The sequence below is a fragment of the Dendropsophus ebraccatus genome, chromosome 5 (genome assembly GCF_027789765.1).
Source record: "Dendropsophus ebraccatus isolate aDenEbr1 chromosome 5, aDenEbr1.pat, whole genome shotgun sequence".
NCBI classification, from domain to species: domain Eukaryota; kingdom Metazoa; phylum Chordata; class Amphibia; order Anura; family Hylidae; genus Dendropsophus; species Dendropsophus ebraccatus.
In genome coordinates, this window is record NC_091458.1 from 127,369,870 (window position 1) to 127,389,882 (window position 20,013).

The window sequence follows — 20,013 nt, forward strand, 5'->3', positions numbered from 1 at the left end:
AGTTAAAAAAAACGGATCCGTTTTGATCCCTTTTTTTACAATGGAAGTCAATGGAAAAACGAATCAAAACGGATGCACACAAATGCATCTGTTTTTTTTTCATCAGTTTTTCATCCGTTTTTTTGCAAAAACGGATGAAAAAAACAGATTGCAAAAATGCAGTGTGAACCTAGCCTTAGTGTGCATAGTGTGGTGTGCCCTTTTCCCCACTTTGTTGCGAAGAAACTGAAAATGTAAAGTAGCTGCCAAAATGGCCACTACATAACAGGTAAACGGCAGTCACATTTCTGATTCCTCCAGAAACCATGTTATGTTCATGACTCTCTTAGGCTAGGTTCACACTGCGTTTTCAGCATCCGTTTAACTGATCCGTTTTTTGCAAAAAACGGATTGATCCGTTTTCCCATTGGCTTCCATTATAAAACAAAAAAAACCGGATCAAAACGAATGCGTTTTTTTTTACGCACAATAAAGTACTGTTGACACTACTTTTTTGACCGTTGAAAAAAACGGATCCGTTAAACGGATTGCAAAAATGCAGTGTGAACCCACCCTTACTGGCAAAGCAGCAATACTGGCTGATCAGCTTTACATATTAGTCCTCATTGCTAAAATCTAGCAACACATTACCCAACAAATATTTTTTAGTTTGTACTTTGTACATTTTTTATCTTTAGATTTTCAAACAAACAAGGCACCGTTTTGGCAGAAAAGAAGAGACTCCACCACCAACGCTGCTCTGGACAGTTCCTGTTTCGGACAGAGATGTCAGCAGAGAGCGCTCTGTCAGACTGAAAAGAAAACAACATTTCCTGCAGGACATACAGCAGCTGATAAGCATGGGGAGACTTGAGATTTTTAAATAGAAGTAAATTACAAATCTATATAAACTTAATGAAAACAGATGATTTGAAAGAAAAAGATTCTTTGCTGGTTAACCCCTTTAAAAAAGTCAACAACATAGATTGCTCTTTGCTGGCTAACATCTATGGCCTTCGCCGGCTTATAGAAACCGGAGGCCACTAGATATAGAGAGGGCTTGAGTCCTAAGCCCTCTTTAAACCTCTTTGCTGACACCATGATACACATGGTCGTTAAGGTATTCATCAGGTATACATGAAGCTCCATGAAATAGACATGACATGTCCCATGGAAACATTACTGTACAATACTGATCTGCAAGCTTCATCCATTCAGATCTCTTTGTTTTAGTATCAGCTTTTTATTATAATGCATTACAGACAGAACAGAACGTTTAAGGGCCGCAATTACACGACCCGATTAGAAGGAATAAACAACTGAACTGAACTGACAGGTCAGCGATTGCTTCCTCCTCCGTGGATCAGAGAGGGCCGCTAGGGGGCTGCCCATTAAAGGGAGCAGGATTTTGCAACCTGTTGAAAGACCATCATTAGCCAACATCGTGCATGTTGGCTAATCATGGTCTTTTAACAGGCACTATTACACCAAATGATCGGAACGGCCAGTAATTGGCCAAGTATGGCCGATAATCGTTTGGTGTATTAGGGCCCTTCAGAAATGGTCCTTTTACACAGCCGATTACTGGCCAGGAGCGTCACTACAAATGCTCCTGCAGGTGATATTCAGCCTGGGCAGACGCCCGATTATCGGCTGACTGCATCTCTTGAGCCTACCTAAAAATGTATCTTTAACGACTGCACACTTGAGCTTTGTTATGTTATAGATACCAGACACGCTGCTTGTGATCCGACATCTTGTTCTTCGGCAGCTGCTATAACTTCAGAATCTAGAATATCAAAGCCGAAGGAGGCGGGGCCTAAAGAAACAGTCGTTGTGAGGACCAGAAAACCAGATACTGGATCAGAAACAGCGTGGCTGGTATAGGCTGCTGCTTGTGATCTGGACACTGAAAGCACAGATCTATCCATATCCGTATTATCAGTTTCCAGGGCTGCATGAACAATACAAGCATCATTCATGCAGCCCATCAACTAGATTTCTTGTGCTGTGTAAACGAGCCACCTATCTCGGCCAAAAATCTGCATGTTTAAAAGGACCTTTAGTTAGTTTTAAGCCTAGTAGTGAGAATTAAAACTGTAAGATTTTAGTATCATTTTATAATATAGATAGTGAAATGGGAAATGTTTATTTTTCCCCCTGTATTTATTAGCAGAACAAAGTTAACCTAAGTATAACGCAACAATTTTTTTTTTATAATTACATTCAGAAGGTGTCCATAGGCTTCAAATCACATTTGACAATGCTGACTGTATAAAACAAATCTATAATGCTGAACTTGCAATCGCGCTTCTTTTCACTAGAGGGTATCAGCAGCCACGTTCTCTGACTAGACAAGGGGCAGTGCCAGGACAGTACTCTGAAAGCCGAGAACATGGTGAGAGGCAGAGAACAGGAAATTCCAGGATAAAGTACGTAGATATACAGACAACACCTCTATGGGGGATGTAATGGGCTTTGTGCCAGTTCAAATGCCATATTTCAATAAGGATTGCTTTGTACAACTTGTGCTTTATTCAGCTTGCCCTTCAAAAAGTGATGGATGTTCAGCTTTTAGAGCGTCTGCAAATTAGTTACAGAATTCAACACTAGAACACAATAAAACACACACACACGCTTTGTGTAGCAATGTGTGTTCCCAGCAGCAAACTGTGAGAAGCCGCCGATTTGTTTACTGTGTCTTCTAAACAATGACGGCATCCACAGCTCAGTGCCATCTGCATTATCAGGGCATGGCAAGCCGGCAAATAATGCTGCTATTCTAGAAAGCACGGCTGCTCTAGTCAGATCATGTCAGTGCCAGGGGATTATCACATATCACTACAGCCCATAGAGAATACACTGTTTAGTCTATTATTCGGACGTTATATAGAGCTCTTTTTTTTTCCCAATGTGGGCACACTCTATCCTGCATGCAGTATACAGGATTCCACTAAGGTTTCTATACGGTCACAGACTAGGAATACCTAAATTATAGCTGTAACACATATTCCACCATTAAGTCCTGCTGTACTTGTAAACATTTGGATAAAAAGGGACTGTCCTTATAAGACATTTTAAGACCCACAGTGTCCTGCCCACAATCATGTACTGTGTATGGAGCCTGAACCACATCCAGTCCGTATAATAGCTTGCCCTATTTCATTGCTATCTGGGCTTCAGGCAAATGCATGGGCATTAGAATCCACGGTCATGTGCACTGGCCCATAGAATACAATGGGCCTGAATTCTGTCCGAAAATGCAGATGTTTGTAAGAGGCTTAAGCTAGATATCATATTGTAATTTACAGGAGAAGTACGGAGATATATTTAAGTATTGTATTGCCCCCCAAAAGTTATACAAATCCCCAATATACACTTATTATGGGAAATGCACATAAAGTGTTTTTTTCCCTGCACCTACTACTGCATCAAGGCTTCACTTCCTGGATAACATGGTGATGTCACTTCCTGGATAATGTGGTGATGTCACGACCCGACTCCCAGAGCTGTGCGGGCTGTGGCTGCTGGAGAGGATGATGGCAGGGGGACACTGAGGGACACAGGGCACTGGAGGGACACTGAGAATCCCTCTGCCATCATCCTTTCCAGCATCCTCTTGATGCAGTAGTAAGTGCAGGGAAAAAGCACTTTATAAGCATTTCCCATAATAAGTGTATATTGGGGATTTGTATAACTTTTGGGGGGCAATACAATACTTTAATAGAAATTTTCTTCAAACTTCTCCTTTAATTGAATATCAACAATCTGACATCACATTTGAGTTAAAGGGGTACCCCAGCAAAACTTTTGTTTTGAATCAACTGGTTTCAAAAAGTTATACAGATTTGTGCAGCTGCTGTACGTCCTGCAGAAAGTCGTGTTCTCTTTCTAGTTTGACACAGTGCTCTCTGCTGCCACCTCTGTCCATGTCAGGAACTGTCCAGAGCAGTAGCATTTCCCCATAGAAAACCTCTCCTGCTCTGGACAGTTCCTGTCACAGACAGAGGAGGCAGCAGAGAGCACTATGTCAGACTAGAAAGTAAACACCATTTCCTGAAGGACATACAGCAGCTGATAAGTATGGGAAGACTTGAGATTTTGAAGTAAATTACATATCTAAATAACTTTCCGAAACCAGTTGATTTAAGGAGAAGAAAATGTTTCCCCCTTAATCATGTGATCGCTATCTTCCAATATAAGAACTCTGTGAGCACAGTATTAGCTGTCACAGGAAAACTGGGTGTGGTGCTCTGTTCACACCACACTATTTTATATGTTAACTTTAAATTTTTAAAAGTTAAAAAATTACTTTATTCATGAAGAATTACACAGGATTTGGATATAAAGTGGATAACTAAAGTATATATAATGGTCGCACCCTTTCCTTCCAAAAAAGCAGCATGACTCCATAAAAATGTACAAACTCCTGCAGCATGTGTGGAAAGCATTCAGCTGTCATGCTGTGTCACTGCCCTCATCCTATACTCCTCTTTCACCTGCTGCATTCTATCATGTAGAGTTTACAGTGCCCAGGCCAGTCTGCTCACATCTCCTAATAATATGGGTCACTTATGCAACAAGTACAATTTCAAGGATTTATATAACACAGAAAGCTATTTAGAGATACATGAAATGAATCTTGTATCAGTGTGTGCCATAAAATGTAACTGGCCTAACCGTCTACACTCATTCCGACCTATTCCTTCTGTATGATAGTTCGATTTCACAAGCCAATAGGCCAACTACAGTCATGGCCAAAAGTTTTGAGAATGATACAAATATAAATTTTTACAAAGTCTACTGCTTCAGTTTTTAAAATGGCAATTTGCGTATACTCCAGAATGTTATAAAGAGTGATCAGCTTAACAGCAATTACTTGCAAAGTCAATATTTGCCAAGAAAATGAACTTTATCCCCCAAAACACATTTCAACATTATTGCAGCCCTGCCTTAAAAGAACCAGCTAACATAGTTTCTCCATCGATTGCTCCATTAACACAGATGTGGGTGTTGATGAGGACAGGGCTGGAGATCAATCTGTCATGATTAAGTAAGAATGACACCACTGGAGACTGTAAAAGGAGGCTGGTGCTTGGCATCATTGTTTCTCTTCTGTTAACCATGGTTATCTCTAAAGAAACACGTGCAGTCATCATTGCACTGCACAAAAATGGCCTAACAAGGAAGAGTATTGCAGCTAGAAAGACTGCACCTCAGTCAACAATTTATTGCATCATCAAGAACTTCAGGGAGACAGGATCCATTGTTGCCAAAAAGGCTCCAGGGCGCCCAAGAAAGACCAGGATCGGGCTACCAGCTTGCTCAAGAATGGCAGCAGGCAGGTGTGAGTGCATCTGCACGCACTGTGAGGGGGAGACTCTTGAAGCAAGGCCTGGTCTCAAGGAGGGCAGCAAAGAAGCCACTTCTCTCCAGAAAAAACATCAGGGACAGACTGATATTCTGCAAAAGGTACAGGGAGTGGACTGCTGAGGACTGGGGTAAAGTAATTTTCTCTGATGAATCCCCTTTCCGATTGTTTGGACATCTGGAAAACAGCTTATTCGGAGAAGACGAGGTGAGCGCTACCACCAGTCTTGTCTCATGCCAACTGTAAAGCATCCTGAAACCATTCATATGTGGGGTTTCTTCTCAGCCAAGGGAATGGGCTCCCTCATGGTCTTGCCTAAAAACACAGCCATGAATAAAGAATGGTACCAGAATGTCCTCCAAGAGCAACTTCTCCCAACCGTCCAAGAGAAGTTTGGTGATCAACAATGCCTTTTCCAGCATGATGGAGCACCTTGCCATAAAGCAAAGGTGATAACTAAATGGCTCAGGGAACAAAACAGAGATTGTGGGTCCATGGCCTGGAAACTCCCCAGATCTTAATCCCATTGAGAACTTTTGGTCAATCATCAAGAGACTGTTGGACAAACAAAAACCAACAAATTCTGACAAAATGCAAGCATTGATTGTACAAGAATGGACTGCTATCAGTCAGGATTTGGTCCAGAAGTTGATTGAGAGCAGCCAGGGAGAATTGCAGAGGTCCTGAAGAAGAAGGGTCAACACTGCAAATATTGACTTGCTGCATTAACTCATTCTAACTGTCAATATAAGCTTTTGTTACTCATATGATTGCAATTATATTTCTGTATGTGATAAAAACATCTAACAAACACACATAAAAACCAGAGGGCAGCAGATGTGATGTGAAAATATAATATTTGAGTAATTCTCAAAACTTTTGGCTTTTCATGACTGTACAGGGCTGAAATAAAGAACTAAGATCAGCAAATGACCTGTTAAAGTCAAAACAACAGGAGGAATCAGTCAAATGACTATCTTTCTTCAAAAATTTCTTCACTCACCTATATAAAATAGGAAATAGAAAATAGAAATAGGAAATAGAAAAGGTGCCTATGCTAACCAGAATTCAGCTTATTCTTCTAAGGCTAAAGGAGAATTCCGGCCAAAACATATTTAAAGTGATATTGTGAACCCCTTACTCTATGTGTGGTTCACAAGCTTAGATGCTGAACATACACTATATACTTGTATAACACTTGTTACTTGTCCGTGAAGCCCCACCGAGGTGACACTGTCCTCTGATAAAATTAAGTGTGCGCTTGGGGAGAGAGCAGGCTGTGCCCAGGGAGGAAGGGCACAGCCTGCTCTCTCCCCAAGAGCAAAGCGACATGGCTTTCGGGAGAAGTAAATGAAGGTCTGGACGGCAGGTCGGCTACACGGCAGCAGAGACAGAGCATGAGCTGACAGGTCTGATGGAGAAGAGCTGATGAGAGCAGCACCCCCAGCAGTCGTTTATCTGCACAATACAGATAATGACAGCTCCGGTGCCGGGACGGGAGAGAGACCACCGGGATGATAATGAGTGACATGTCACATCATCCCGGTGGTCTCTCCTGTCCCGAACCAGAGCTGTTACCGGAGGTTACCCTGCCTCACACTCACGTCCCTGCAGAGCCCAGCCCGCACCTCTGTATGAGACAGTGGGCCATTTTTGCTAGGAATAGAAGACATAAAGCTGTAGTACATGAAGAAATAAAGCACTATGGGGGAGATTTATCAAACTGGTGTAAAGTAGAATTGTCTCAGTTGCCCCTAGCAACCAATCAGATTCCACTTTTCATTCCTCACAGAGACTTAGAAAAATGAAAGGTTGCTAGGGGCAACTAAGACAATTCTACTTTACACCAGTTTAATAAATCTCCCCCTATATGTGCATTTCCCATAATTAGTGTGTATTGAGAATCGGTATAATTTTTGCTGGGCAATAACATACATAAATGTATGTTTTGGCCAGACTTCTCCTTTAAATATAAGCAGCTAAGTGGTTGTCATGTGTCATCCTCTTTTTTTCTTCGTATAGATTTTGCTAAATCTATACAAATCTCTTCATGACAACATCAAACATCAGAAGAAGAAATTGTATTACTGTAATACGGCAGCCTCAGGCTTCAGTCTTGTAACTTCAAGTCCTTACCACTATTACTTTTTATACAGTTGAAACTGTGAAGCTTTAAGAATTTCCTATATTTCTGCTTAAATCTGACCTTAAAACTACAGAATTTCACACTGAAGAGCCAAATCAAACAGATGGTCATTTATTTTCTGAGTAAAATTATGCTTTTTTCGTATACGTGTAGGTGTCAAATGCATGCAAACCTTTCGGCTGTGTTCATACATTGCAGTTTCACTGTTGTATGTTGGGGTACTGCATCATTTTAGGTGAAATGCGCAGTACTTTGACAATTTCAACGTGTATGAACACAGACTTAGGATTTACAGAGGTTTGTGGAAATGTATCATGTCCCAAACCAAGAAGATTTCTGAGGATCTCAGAAAAAAATTCCACAAACTTTCATGCACCACTACAGCTCTTCTTTAGGCTATGTTCCCACTTCAGGAACATAGCGGTGAAAGGCGGCCGCCTCGTAAAAGACGGCCGCTAATAATGATCATGATTATTAGCTGCCGTATATATTACGAGACATCTGCCTTTTCTTGCTGTCGTTCCGAGGTAGAAAATAGCCTCAATATGAATCTTCTTGTTAAGTGACTTTATACCATATATTATGTCAGGACGCAGCGCAGCAGCACAGATAAGCAAGCACTGACAACAAGCGAGAGCTCCAGGTTGGATGGAGATGAAGTGAGGACACTGAAGATGCGGCATGGTCGCCTGTTAGTCACATTATTGTCTAGCAGCATGACTCTGTAATCCTGGTAAGACATATAATGCGTTCCTCCTACTTTTAAAATAATTTTCTCTATAGTTGGACTGTACAGCTGAAGAGAAACAGATGCAGACAGTAATATAAAATCATTCCTATGCTGACTGAATAATGTGATAGATAACAGACATAGGAAAGGGAAAAGAGCTCATCCTATGCTATTAACGCCAATTCTTGTCTGTAAACTATTAGCATTTGGTGAAGAAAAGGCGCAGGTTTATCTACAATGTCACAGAATATGTACAATATTAATCAGACGTTCACACGCCAAAGAACACATTCAAGTACTGCATATAGTACAGCAACAATGTACCGTAAATTAGGGCTGGGCAATAAGGCCAAAAAATAAAAATCTTGATTTTTTTTTTTTTCAAAGATTTTGGAGGATTCTTAATTTAAATCTTGATTTATTTATTTTTGCTAAATAAACAGAACATTTTCCTCCTTCCAGCCTCAGATGCTATTTTAATGGTGCTAGAGGCAGCAACTGTATTGTTTTCCACTGTAACAGTGCCCCTGCTTAGCCCCCATGCAGTAGACAAGCCCCCTCTGCACCCCAAATAAGTAGTTTTGCCTAATATGTGCCACTATTTGCTCCCATAGGTATAGTAGTAGAGGTATAGTGGTTAAGGGGTGTAGTAGTGGAGGTATAGATGAGGGGTGTAGTAGTACAGGTATAGATGAGGAATGTAGTAGCAAAACAGATACAGATGAGGGGTGTAGTGGTACCAGTATAGTAGCTGGTGTGGGGCTGGGGTGCAGTACTGACTCCTCCCCCTGCTCTACCTCTGGTCCCGGGGACTCAATAGGGCCCGGCTGCTGCTGCGGTGGGGATAAAGAGGACACTGTAGCACTGAATCCAGCAAAGGGTGCTCTCTCTCCCCTCAGCTGGAGGCCGCCACTAAAAACACCTTCCGCCCGCATCGGGGGTCACTGTGGCCCTGCACCTTGGGAACGTGCCCCTTGGCTGCATGGTCCTGCCTGGCCAAGCTGGGGCAAGTCATGCTGTGGCTCTCCCGCTGGATGGAAAATTTCTCCTGGCAGGGCAGAGCACACAGTGTTTTTTTTTTTTTTGTGTGTGAAAATTTACGATTTTCAAATAAGAATTCAATTCAGATGATTGCCTAGCCCTACCGTAAACTGAAATATTTTAACTGCCACAATGCAACCAGTTGTGAAAAATAATTATTTTCTAACCTGTTTATGAATGTGGATGGATGGGAATATGCCCGTTCGGCAGGAAGGCTACAAATTACAGCTATTTCATATATAAACAAGTTCTCCACAATTAGAGGTGGCTGGGCCAATCAGCTAACATCAGTGGCTACATGGGCATCCACCAACAGAGCCATACAAACTATACTGAATGCACAATTCAGATTTCCATAACATTACTTGCATGGAAACCCTAACTTACATAAGATTACACAAGTCCGGTATTTGCACCAAAAGTGACTTCCAGTGCTTCATAATCACGGAAAGCCTGGCATACCGGCTAGTTTATCTTCCAAATCCACAGGAATTCAACAATTATTCAGCAGAGTAAGTAAATACAGTATATGCACAATATTTAAAGTGACATATACATCACAGAAATGAATATTTAAAATAGTAAAATATTTCCCACATTGTCTCATTATCACAGCCACTCTATGTAGCTGCGGAGAGGAACAGTTCATAACTAGGTTAGCCTGGACAAAAATAACACTAAGAGCAAAACTGTCATGACTGGTGCAAGGCCCAAGGCTATGTTCACACATAGTATTTCCGTCAGCATTTTCTCAACCAAAATCAGGCGCGGAACTGTGTTTTCAACCCACTCCTGGTTTTGGGAAAAAAAAAAAAAAAAATTTGTCAGAAATACTGTGTGTGAACATAGCCTAAGGGGTGGTGCATGACACAGGGACTGTATCTTTGCTGAGGTTTTTTTTTTTTTAAATGCTTGCATTATGCACCAGACGCTTCAGACCCGGCAGACATTACAAAGTGCACACGATTTGTAGAGTTTTTCCTTAACGCTAATACAATTGGCCAAGTTTGCTAAAAATGTAAAACACTTAATAAAAATGACAAAAGACGTAGAAACCGGCTGCCAGGCAGGAATTCCCTATAATAAAATTTATCTATAAAAGGAAAGAATACAGATACAATAAGTAGACTTCACATCTTGCAAATTGTATATGGCCTCTTCAGCTTCTGACTTAGGAATCTTAATCTCTCGCATTATGGGCAGAACAGAAAGCTGTCAAGACAAGGTAAAGTCTGCATAGATAAATGACCATAAGGGTGTACATCTGGTTTAAGGAATGTAGAGATCTGACTCTGCTCAAAGGAATATTAAATGTAGAAGGAGATTTGCTCAAATGTAAAATATAACATTCGAAAGCTAAGAGTTTTCATTCCATACTTTTAAGAAAAAAAAATTATAAACACGATACTTACATTTACCGTTTCTAGGCAACATTCACATTTGAAAAGTAGCAATGTTCAAAGAATACAGTACATGCACATACCAGCAGAATGGTATGCCGACGTATACTTGCATCAGGTCCACTGAGGTCAGTGCACCGAATGTAGTGTAATAGGGATTGCGTTTGGTCCATTTTTAAAGCGAATATACCATTAGTACATTTGTTTTAAGTTTTGCACATGAATAGAATGGCGCAGTGAAGCCGATGCCGCAGTCCTTTTTTTAACCGCCACCTGGTTTTCGCGCACCGGCTGGGGGTGTAGCACTGGGGCCTAGCCAGCTCGCCCTCTATGATGCGGCTCCATTGACTCTAATGGAGCAGTAGCATTGAGAGGCGGGTGTTTCCTGCCAATGGCCGGCCAGCCTCCAGTGCTTCAGCCAGGACTGGTGCTCGGTAATAGACCAGCTCCGTGTGCGGAAACCGAGATGCGGTTCAAAAAAAAAAAAAAAAAAAAAAAAAAAAAAAAAGGGGACCGTGGCACTGGCTTCCCCATGCCGGCGTCTTTGTATTCATGTGCAAAACGTAGAGCGGATGTACTGATGGTACATTTACTTTAAGCATATAGTGTTATTTCAGGTAACTCCAAAGCACTTAATGATAATATACATTTATAAATGGACTGAAAACAGTTGTTAGACTCTGTTCGGTCCCCTGAACTCAGTAGACCCTGCGAGGGTACACCGCAGTATATATTGGCATGCTGTTCTGTCAGTTTGTATGTACCATGAATACAGCTTCAGCATTACACAATCTAAGAGACAAAGTAAGTTTCACAGAGCTTTTGTGTGAGAGGAAGCAGAGCCTTTTTACAATAAAGTAAAATTACAAAAATTTGTTTTGGAAAGGAAAATGAAAGCAATACTGTATCCACCAACCCATCCCCTCAAACCGCTGGTACCGTCCGTTTGATGAGAGTAAGTCCTTCCGGGCCATGTGTTTTAAAATGGGCGACCGACGGAAGCCTCACATGCAGACGCGGCGCCGAGCAGGTAATGTATGCTGCGAGTGGCTGGGGCTTAAAGGGGCTTCGCAGCGGATTTCGCTGCAAACTCGCAGTGTGAGATCCGCTGTGAATCCGGTACGTGTGAAGCTACCCTTAATCTGCAGCAGCCGAGTCAAGGTGGCATAGCCACATTTGCCGCAGTGTACATGCTTAACGATCTGAAACGGCACAAGCACACTGTTAAGACAAGCAATGAATAGGAGTAATACTGCCAGGGGTGTTCCTAATGATGAGCACAGAGGGGAGAAAGAAAGGAGAGGTGTTGCAGGCCTAAGGCACAGACTCTCTATGGCACATGTCATTGACTCGGCTGCTGCAGATTAAAAGATCATTTTTTAACCCTAACCAAAACATGCTAGCAAGGACTTACTCTCATCAAACGGAGGGTACCAGGGAGTGGGTTGGTGTATACGGTATCACTTTTATGTTATTTTTCCCACCCATTTTTCCCCTAAAGCTTCTTCATGGTACAAAAAAGTACAGAGGTCACATGCTATTTTTGTGTTTTTGTATCCATAGTGTAAAAATAGGGTTTAAAAATCAACATCAAAAACGGTCTGCATAAAGGTTGGTTAAAGAACAAGAAACTACATGGCAGGAAAAATCATTGCCAAAATGTGACCTCCAAGAGATTTCTCATTGAGAAAACAAATATTGATCCATCTCTAAATATTACTACATTTTATGTGATTTAAACATATTTTGGGGTGTATCAATTTCTGAACATGTAAAATGTATGTATATGTATGCTGGATTTGGTAGGAAAAATCCCATATTGGGCAGGCTTTGAGTCAGCTACTCAATAACGGACCCTAACTAATGGACATCCAAGAGATCTTATTGACTTAAGAGGGTCAGTCAGGTTTGCGTCCGGTGTCTGTTTATTTAGCAGGATTTGAGCGGACAAAAAAATGATTGCTTGCATATCTGTATCATGCTCCTGCCTTACTTTTTCTGAAAACCCTTAAATGCTATTTCTTCCTAGTTTTAAAACCTATATTCGTTGTGTTTACTTGATTGGAAATTAATGTACGGTACAAGTATAAACGAATACTAATTAGGTGACAAAGTAATTCATACAACTTATCTTATTAAAAAATACAATTCTGTTGATGAGAGATATACGGAAACATAAGTACTTATATATATATATATATATATATATATATATATATTTATATAGTGGTGCTCTGCAGGGTTTTTGGATGTTCATACTTTTTGGACTAGTAGCAAAACTTAAAAAAGTTTCCTAAAACACAATCTTGTGCCAGGCTTTCCTTTCTGGGGGTGTTGCGATGAATTAGCACTGAGTTGGATCCAATATCTTCTAGACTTCTTCTTGTCATGTTTTTGTTAGAATACTTGCAGAATGAGAACACTTGTGTGCCTGACTGCATCATTTCTCTTATGGGACTGCGAGGCCTGAAAGTGTGAATAATCTTCAATTCTCTATCAACTTGAAAACTGGGGTGTGATCACATGACCTGGCCCTGACTCCCAGCAGATGTGCTGTATACTCTAGCTATCAGCTTTAGCTTGTGTCTCCACACCCAGAATCTGAAACCACTAAACCCCGTTTGTCTCTTCCACAAGCAGAAATGATTGATGTCATTTTGGAGAGAAGATCACAAGGTTTTTATATGAGAGATGTGATTGCTCACAAGGTTTTCTTCAACGACTAAGTATTTTTGTATTGCTTCACTAAATTGGTATTTGCAAATGTCCAGTTAAAACTGTCAAAATATGCAGCTAACACGCTCATTCTGGGAATTCTCTTCCTGAACTTTCCATAAATTGAGTAAAATGCAAAGTTTTATAGGAAAACCTTTCTTTATACACAATTCGTGTTATATGGGCTCTTACCAAATCACATCAGTAACGTCTGAATACATTGTAATCTACCATATAGGTCTACACTTATTAAGGTACGTTCACATTAGCATCATGGATCACATTTTTAACCGAGCCAAAACAGCTTTGTTAAATTAGTTTTCAAACAGACTTCACTTTAAATCAGGTCCCTTAGGGATACAGATTTTTTTTTTTTAACTGCAGAATGTAGATAGAAACGTAAAAGGATTGTCGCATCAAAAACATGCCCTATTTTGTATATATTAATGTTTTTACGTAAGACATTTTTAAGATTTTTTTTTTCTTGGTTTCTAATTTTCTATTTTGAGGGCAGAAACGTTGCTGTATCCAGCTCCACATGGGATAATAAACCAACGATTTTGAATTTCAATCTTGTGAGTGCTACGGCTTTTTTTAATATATATATTTTTTTTTAATAATTCCAAAATCTTGCAGTTTTTATCTGGTCCCGAGGCATTAAAGGGGCACTCCGGATAAGAAAAACTTGTTTTCTATTAAAAGTACATTAAAAGTTATATACAGTAAATGTGTCTATACAATGTATTACTGTATCTGTACAGTTCTGCCACACTGGTAGCTGATAGAAATCCAGGAAGTGAAAAAAAAAATGGCCCCTGTGCCAATTCACATTGTCTCCTGCTCCTTCTGCTATCCCCCCCAAGGAGACAAATCTTACAAGCCTCTGTCTCACATTGTGTGTTTTTGCTGATGATGCAGACAGGGGGCGGGGCGTGATCTCACAGGAGGCTTGGCTGGATCGCCAAATCCCCTGAGTGATTCACCATCTCTGACCGAACAGAAGCAGCTGCTGCACTAATTTTACTGATTATAATGGGTGGGGGCTGTGATGATCACATGAGGGAAAGCATTGCATTCTGAAAAATGCCAAACCAGGAAGAACAGAAACACAACACAGAGCAAACCCCCCCCAAACAAATGGTAGTTTGGTAGTTCCAAAACTGGGATAGACAGGTAACACCAATCACAGCAGCTGATGTTCTGCGTTTAATGTCCCTCTTCCTATACAATGACCTCTACATGGGTTACAGAGCATGCCTAAAAACACTCCCATTCATGTGACTAGGGTCAGCTCAAGACTACTTTGCTCATGTCAAAGGGCTTGCTTAAAGCATTATTGTAAATACTGTTAACAACACAACAGGCAAGAAATAAAAACTTGTGACATGTCACCGGGTAAGTCAAAAGTAATTGATCCCACCGGGTCTTAATGCTGACACCCGCTGAGATATAGCCAGGGAGTCCATCAATTTAGGTATTTGATAGACGTATAAGCCAACAGTGGACCTTGATGGACAGAGCAGGCAGCTGGGGAGTGGGTCACGCTGCTGTCGCAATCTCTCCCCGGCTATATCACCTGATCCGGGTGAGATCAATTTCTTCTGAAGCTAATGAATCTGTGAGAACATACAGACTACATGCATATGGTTTTTCTTGATCGGAACTAGAACGTAGGATCCCAGCATTTAAAGCGAATGTACCATCAGGCAAAATCGCTTTAAGTGTAGGCCATCAATAGAACGGTCCTTTTTTTGAACCGCGGCCCCTTCCCAGTCTATTGCCAGGCGCTGACCTGGACTGAAGGTCCTCTATGATGCAGCCGCGGCACCAGCGCCCCCAGCCCCCCCCCCCCCCCCCCCCCAAGTCGGTGCCATTCTATTGATATGCTAGACTTAAGGCGAATTTACCTGATGTTACTTTCGTTTTAAAGACAGCACTGTACCCCGGTACTCACCTCACTAGCCACAAAGAACAGTAGTGGTGCTTCCTCATCTTTGGCTTTATATTGTGCTATAATTTTTTCTGCTATGGGCTGGACCAGCTGCTTTGCTGCTTCCGACTCGCCTTCATCCTCAGAGTCTAAAAGATACAATGGGAATGATTACTAATCTCTGACAAGTATTATCGCCCATCCTGCAAAGTCCTGAAATTATTATTTTTTTTTAAAGTAATTTAAAAAAAAAACACATCTGATTAACCCCTTCATGACCAAAGGTAATTGATGCACGGATGTCCAGGTCACAGTGAAGCAATGTTCCTCCTCGTCTTCTAAGATCCATAACACTTATTTTTCCACCTACAGGTTGGTTGGGGCTATAGTTTTTATAATATATATATTATAAATTATATATAATATATATAACAAATATATATTAAAAAATAAATAAAAATCAGCAATCCTGGTGTTTTTTTTCCTCTTTTCGTTTAAGCTGTTCACTAAGCAGGTACAAGATAGTTATATTTAAATAGATTAGACAATTCCACACACTACAATATATAATACTTTTTTTCTTTTTTTACATATTTTTAATTGTATAATGGGAAAGGGGGTGATTAAAACTTTAATTGGGGGAGGTTTTTTTTACATATTTTTTAAACCTCATGCTTCACCACACAATAGGGGAGATACTATGCAGTTATTTGACATAGCATGTGGGTGTGGTGTCGCCCAAAAGTGATGATTGCTTCTTAGCCCCACCCCCTTAACCCCACCTGACCTCCAAGACATGGTATCTAAGAAAGTGAGCGCTGGCGAGCAAAAGGCTTCATCTGTTTGCACAGGGTGCCTTCACACGTACCGTATCGCTGCGTATTTATCGCACAAAACTCGCATGAAAGTAGCTGTGTTTTTTGTGGTGTTAAACTTGCCTGTGAAAATCATGTGCAAATCAAAACTCGCATGTAAAAATCACACCAAACTTGCATGTAAAAATTGCATCAAACTCGCATCTAGTAATACACATACATTGACTTGATAGCAATCAGTATCACTGTGGATTTATGTGTGAGAAACTTGCAGCGATACGGTAAATCTGGACCCAAGGGGGGGGGGCGATTGGGGTTATGAACACTGTACACCAGTCTTATATTAGGACTCGCCCCCTTTCCCCCAGCAGGATTCACTAAGAGGCGCATGCTTCTTAGTGAATGTGGCCGGCCAGGCGCCCGGTGTACTAAATCTACACCTGCTTCTAGTAGGTGTAAATTTGGAACATGATTTACGAGCAGGCGTAAATCATGATAAATCAGGCCACGCCTCCTCCCCGTCTTGTCGTACACCCCTAAGCTCCCCCAGCCCGCCCATCGGGCGAGCGGGGCATACGGCAGGCGTACACCAGGGAGAAGGGGCGAATCTGCACCTTCTCCCTGGGGTACGCCTCGGGCAGACATTTCATAAATGTCCCCCAATGTGTCCTGTGAGAAGCCTACAAGTAAAGTCAGAAGAACCTAATATCACATGACCACAAGGTCCCGGGTATAAAAAAAAACAGAAATTTAAGTACACCAAAATACAGAAATCCAATAATAATCTATATTGTTTCCCAATTACATACATAGCTGCCGGTACTTTATTATATACAGACAGTCCCCTTTTAACACAGTGATTCCCTCATTTTAAGCGTGTGCAATGTGAAAAATCCTATAAGGGGGAAAAAAACAACAACATTTAATAAGAGATTTTCCAGATTTAGAAAATGACACAAACAAATGACAATAAACAAGCTGTTAACTAGATGGGTATGAAAAAAACAAAAACAAAAAAAAACACAACACGTCAGACCAGAAGCTTGCGAAAGTTATGCATAAACAATACTTTATAGTGTTGGATCTTGCACTCAGCAGGGAAACAGGAAACAAGGGAATCATTTCCCTTCCTAAGCAAAACACCCATTGCCTTCCATGAATTAATATCTGACCATAGAAAGGAAAGAGAATGCGACTCCCCTAGCCCTGCTCAGTATGAAAAAAACACTGTAGCTATGGAAACAGAAGCAGTCCAGACAAACACTTAGGAACGAAGGAAGCCGTCGGTGCAAAGCACATTGCCACGGTCTCTGCCAATGTGGGAGGTTTACCCGTTTAATTCTGATTGTCCACTTCCACAACCAGATTAACGTCACACGGGATTTGTCAAGTGACAAGAGTTCAGGGACAGATGCCGGATTCTGTGCAACGTCAATGCAACTTTCACAATACAGTTGTCAACTTGTTCCTCTCTCCCTCTCCATGTAGAGGCTTTGTGCTCCACTTCACACATGTGTTCATCTGTTCATCAATGAGGGAACTATTCCCATGTTGGCCTCATCAGAGTTCACAGCAGAAGTTCAAGCAGCTAAAAAAAAAAAACCTCCCCATGTCAGCGACTTCTAGGACAAGGCTTATTACTGGGAAGCGCTGCTGCTATAGCATCTGTACATTTCAAATCTGCTGTTTCATTTTAACACGTCCAGTAAGATTACATGACGTCATGAGAGGGGAACAGTGCTATAAAAGGGACTTTAGAATTTGGGCCATGTGGGATGTCTATACTGAGGCTTCTTGCAGGTAACAACTATATATCGTTTTTAGAAGACGCTGTCTACCTGAAGCTGCGTTCCAGCTGAGAGTAAGAACATTCTAAAATGTGTTCACTTTGAGACAAGCGTCCCATACGTTGTATCCTCTTGGTGTTGCGGACAGATTTCAGGACAGCTAAGAAGAATCCAAGCCACTGCGGCAGGTAAGGCCATCACTTTACCAGGCTGTGTTTATCAGCAAACCAAAAATACCCAACAATATTCCTATATTCAGGAATTCAGGACATAACCAACCAAATTTATGAAATTAATATATATGGAATGCATGAAAATGTAGACTGTGATGCAATGAACATGTAGTACACTGTAAAGATTTACTAGTAACACTCTTAGAATAATCAATCACATAGAGAGATAACATACTAAATGAATGAAATGTACCAGTAACTATTTTACAATAACCAATCACGTGAAGAGAAGATAACTGACTACAGGTATGAAATCCGAGGTAAGGCCCTATTTGTCCGTAGTTCTGTCTGCAATTACCAACAGATTTCAATGGCCACGTTCACACGTGTGTACGGAGCCGTGATCTGTGCCACAACCCCCCAGCCCCCCCCCCCCCACACAAACACACACAAACACACACAAAAAAAAAAAAAAAAACAGAACAGCACTCCATAGCATAGAGTAAAACAACTAAGGTAAGCTCTCACCTGATGGTGTTGTGCAGTACAGAGGCACAGCACTCAGAATAAGCATGTAGCATAGACCGCAGCCACTTCCCATGTATTACCACACAGGGATCTGTAACAGACAATACTCCTCCACTCCACCCTGGGATGATCGGGTGCAGATCCAGGACACTGGTACAGCAGGAAATTTCAGTATAAAAAATATTTATTAAAAACCCCCCACTAAAAGTAGACAACGTGTTTCAAAACCGATCCAGTTTCTTTCTCAAGTGTCATCACACTACTTTTTTAATAAATATTTTTTACACCGCATCTTCCTGCTGTTCCTGTTTCCTTGACCTGCGTCCAATCATCCCAGGGTGGAATGAAGGAGTATTGTCTATTACAAAAAAAAAAAAAAAAAGCACAGGTCCTAGTGCGGACCAGCATTTGCTGCATGGATTGATATCTTCACTATAGTGCTCTACTGATGCACATTCATAATGCAATCCGTCGTCGCAGGCTGCACTTTTGCTTTCCAGAACAGCACAACATCTGTCCATGGGCGGCACATAGTAATGCAGCTCATCAAGTGAATGGGTTTATGCTGCAACAACAGATACAGCCTTAGGCTATGTTCACACACCGTAGAAATGACGGCCACTTTTTATCGCCATTTAACGGCAAATAACACAATGGTTATAAAACAGCAGTTATTTGTCCTTAAAGGATAGCCTACCAATATAAAAGGCCGTCATTTTGACACAGTAAGAACATAGCCTTAAAGGGGTTGTCCGGCGCAAAAAAATTATTCACAGAATAACACACATTACAAAGTTATACAACTTTGTAATGTATGTTATGTCTGTGAATGGCCCCCTTCCCCGTGTCCCACCACCCCCACCCGTGTACCCGGAAGTGTGGTGCGCTATACATACCTGTCACGTGCCGACCACGGTCTCCGATCCTCAGCAGTGACGTCTTCTTCGGGTGGCCGGCGGATCTTCCCGAGTGCCGGCCGCCCTCTGCAGCGTCATCCGAAGCTCAGCCGCGTTTGGCTGAGCATAACTGTGCTCAGCCAATCGCGGCTGATGACGCGGCCACCTCATCAGCTGCTCAGCTGCGATTGGCTGAGCACAGTTATGCTCAGCCAATCGCGGCTGAGCTTCGGATGACGCTGCAGAGGGCGGCCGGCACTCGGGAAGATCCGCTGGCCACCCGAAGAAGACGTCACTGCTGAGGATCGGAGACCGTGGTCGGCACGTGACAGGTGAGTATAGCGCACCACACTTCCGGGTACACGGGTGGGGGTGGTGGGACACGGGGAAGGGGGCCATTCACAGACATAACATACATTACAAAGTTGTATAACTTTGTAATGTGTGTTATTCTGTTAATAATTTTTTTGCGCCGGACAACCCCTTTAAACAGATGCTGGAG

General features: G+C 41.6%; 1 protein-coding gene across 1 annotated transcript in view; it reads right to left on the minus strand.

Annotated features, from left to right (window-relative positions):
• Window positions 1-20,013, minus strand: part of NXN (nucleoredoxin) — a 114,600-nt gene that overhangs the window by 3,597 nt on the left and 90,990 nt on the right. The window contains exon 7 of the mRNA XM_069971206.1: window positions 15,337-15,461. Coding sequence (XP_069827307.1) covers window positions 15,337-15,461 — 125 coding nt within the window. The remainder of the gene's footprint in view (window positions 1-15,336; window positions 15,462-20,013) is intronic.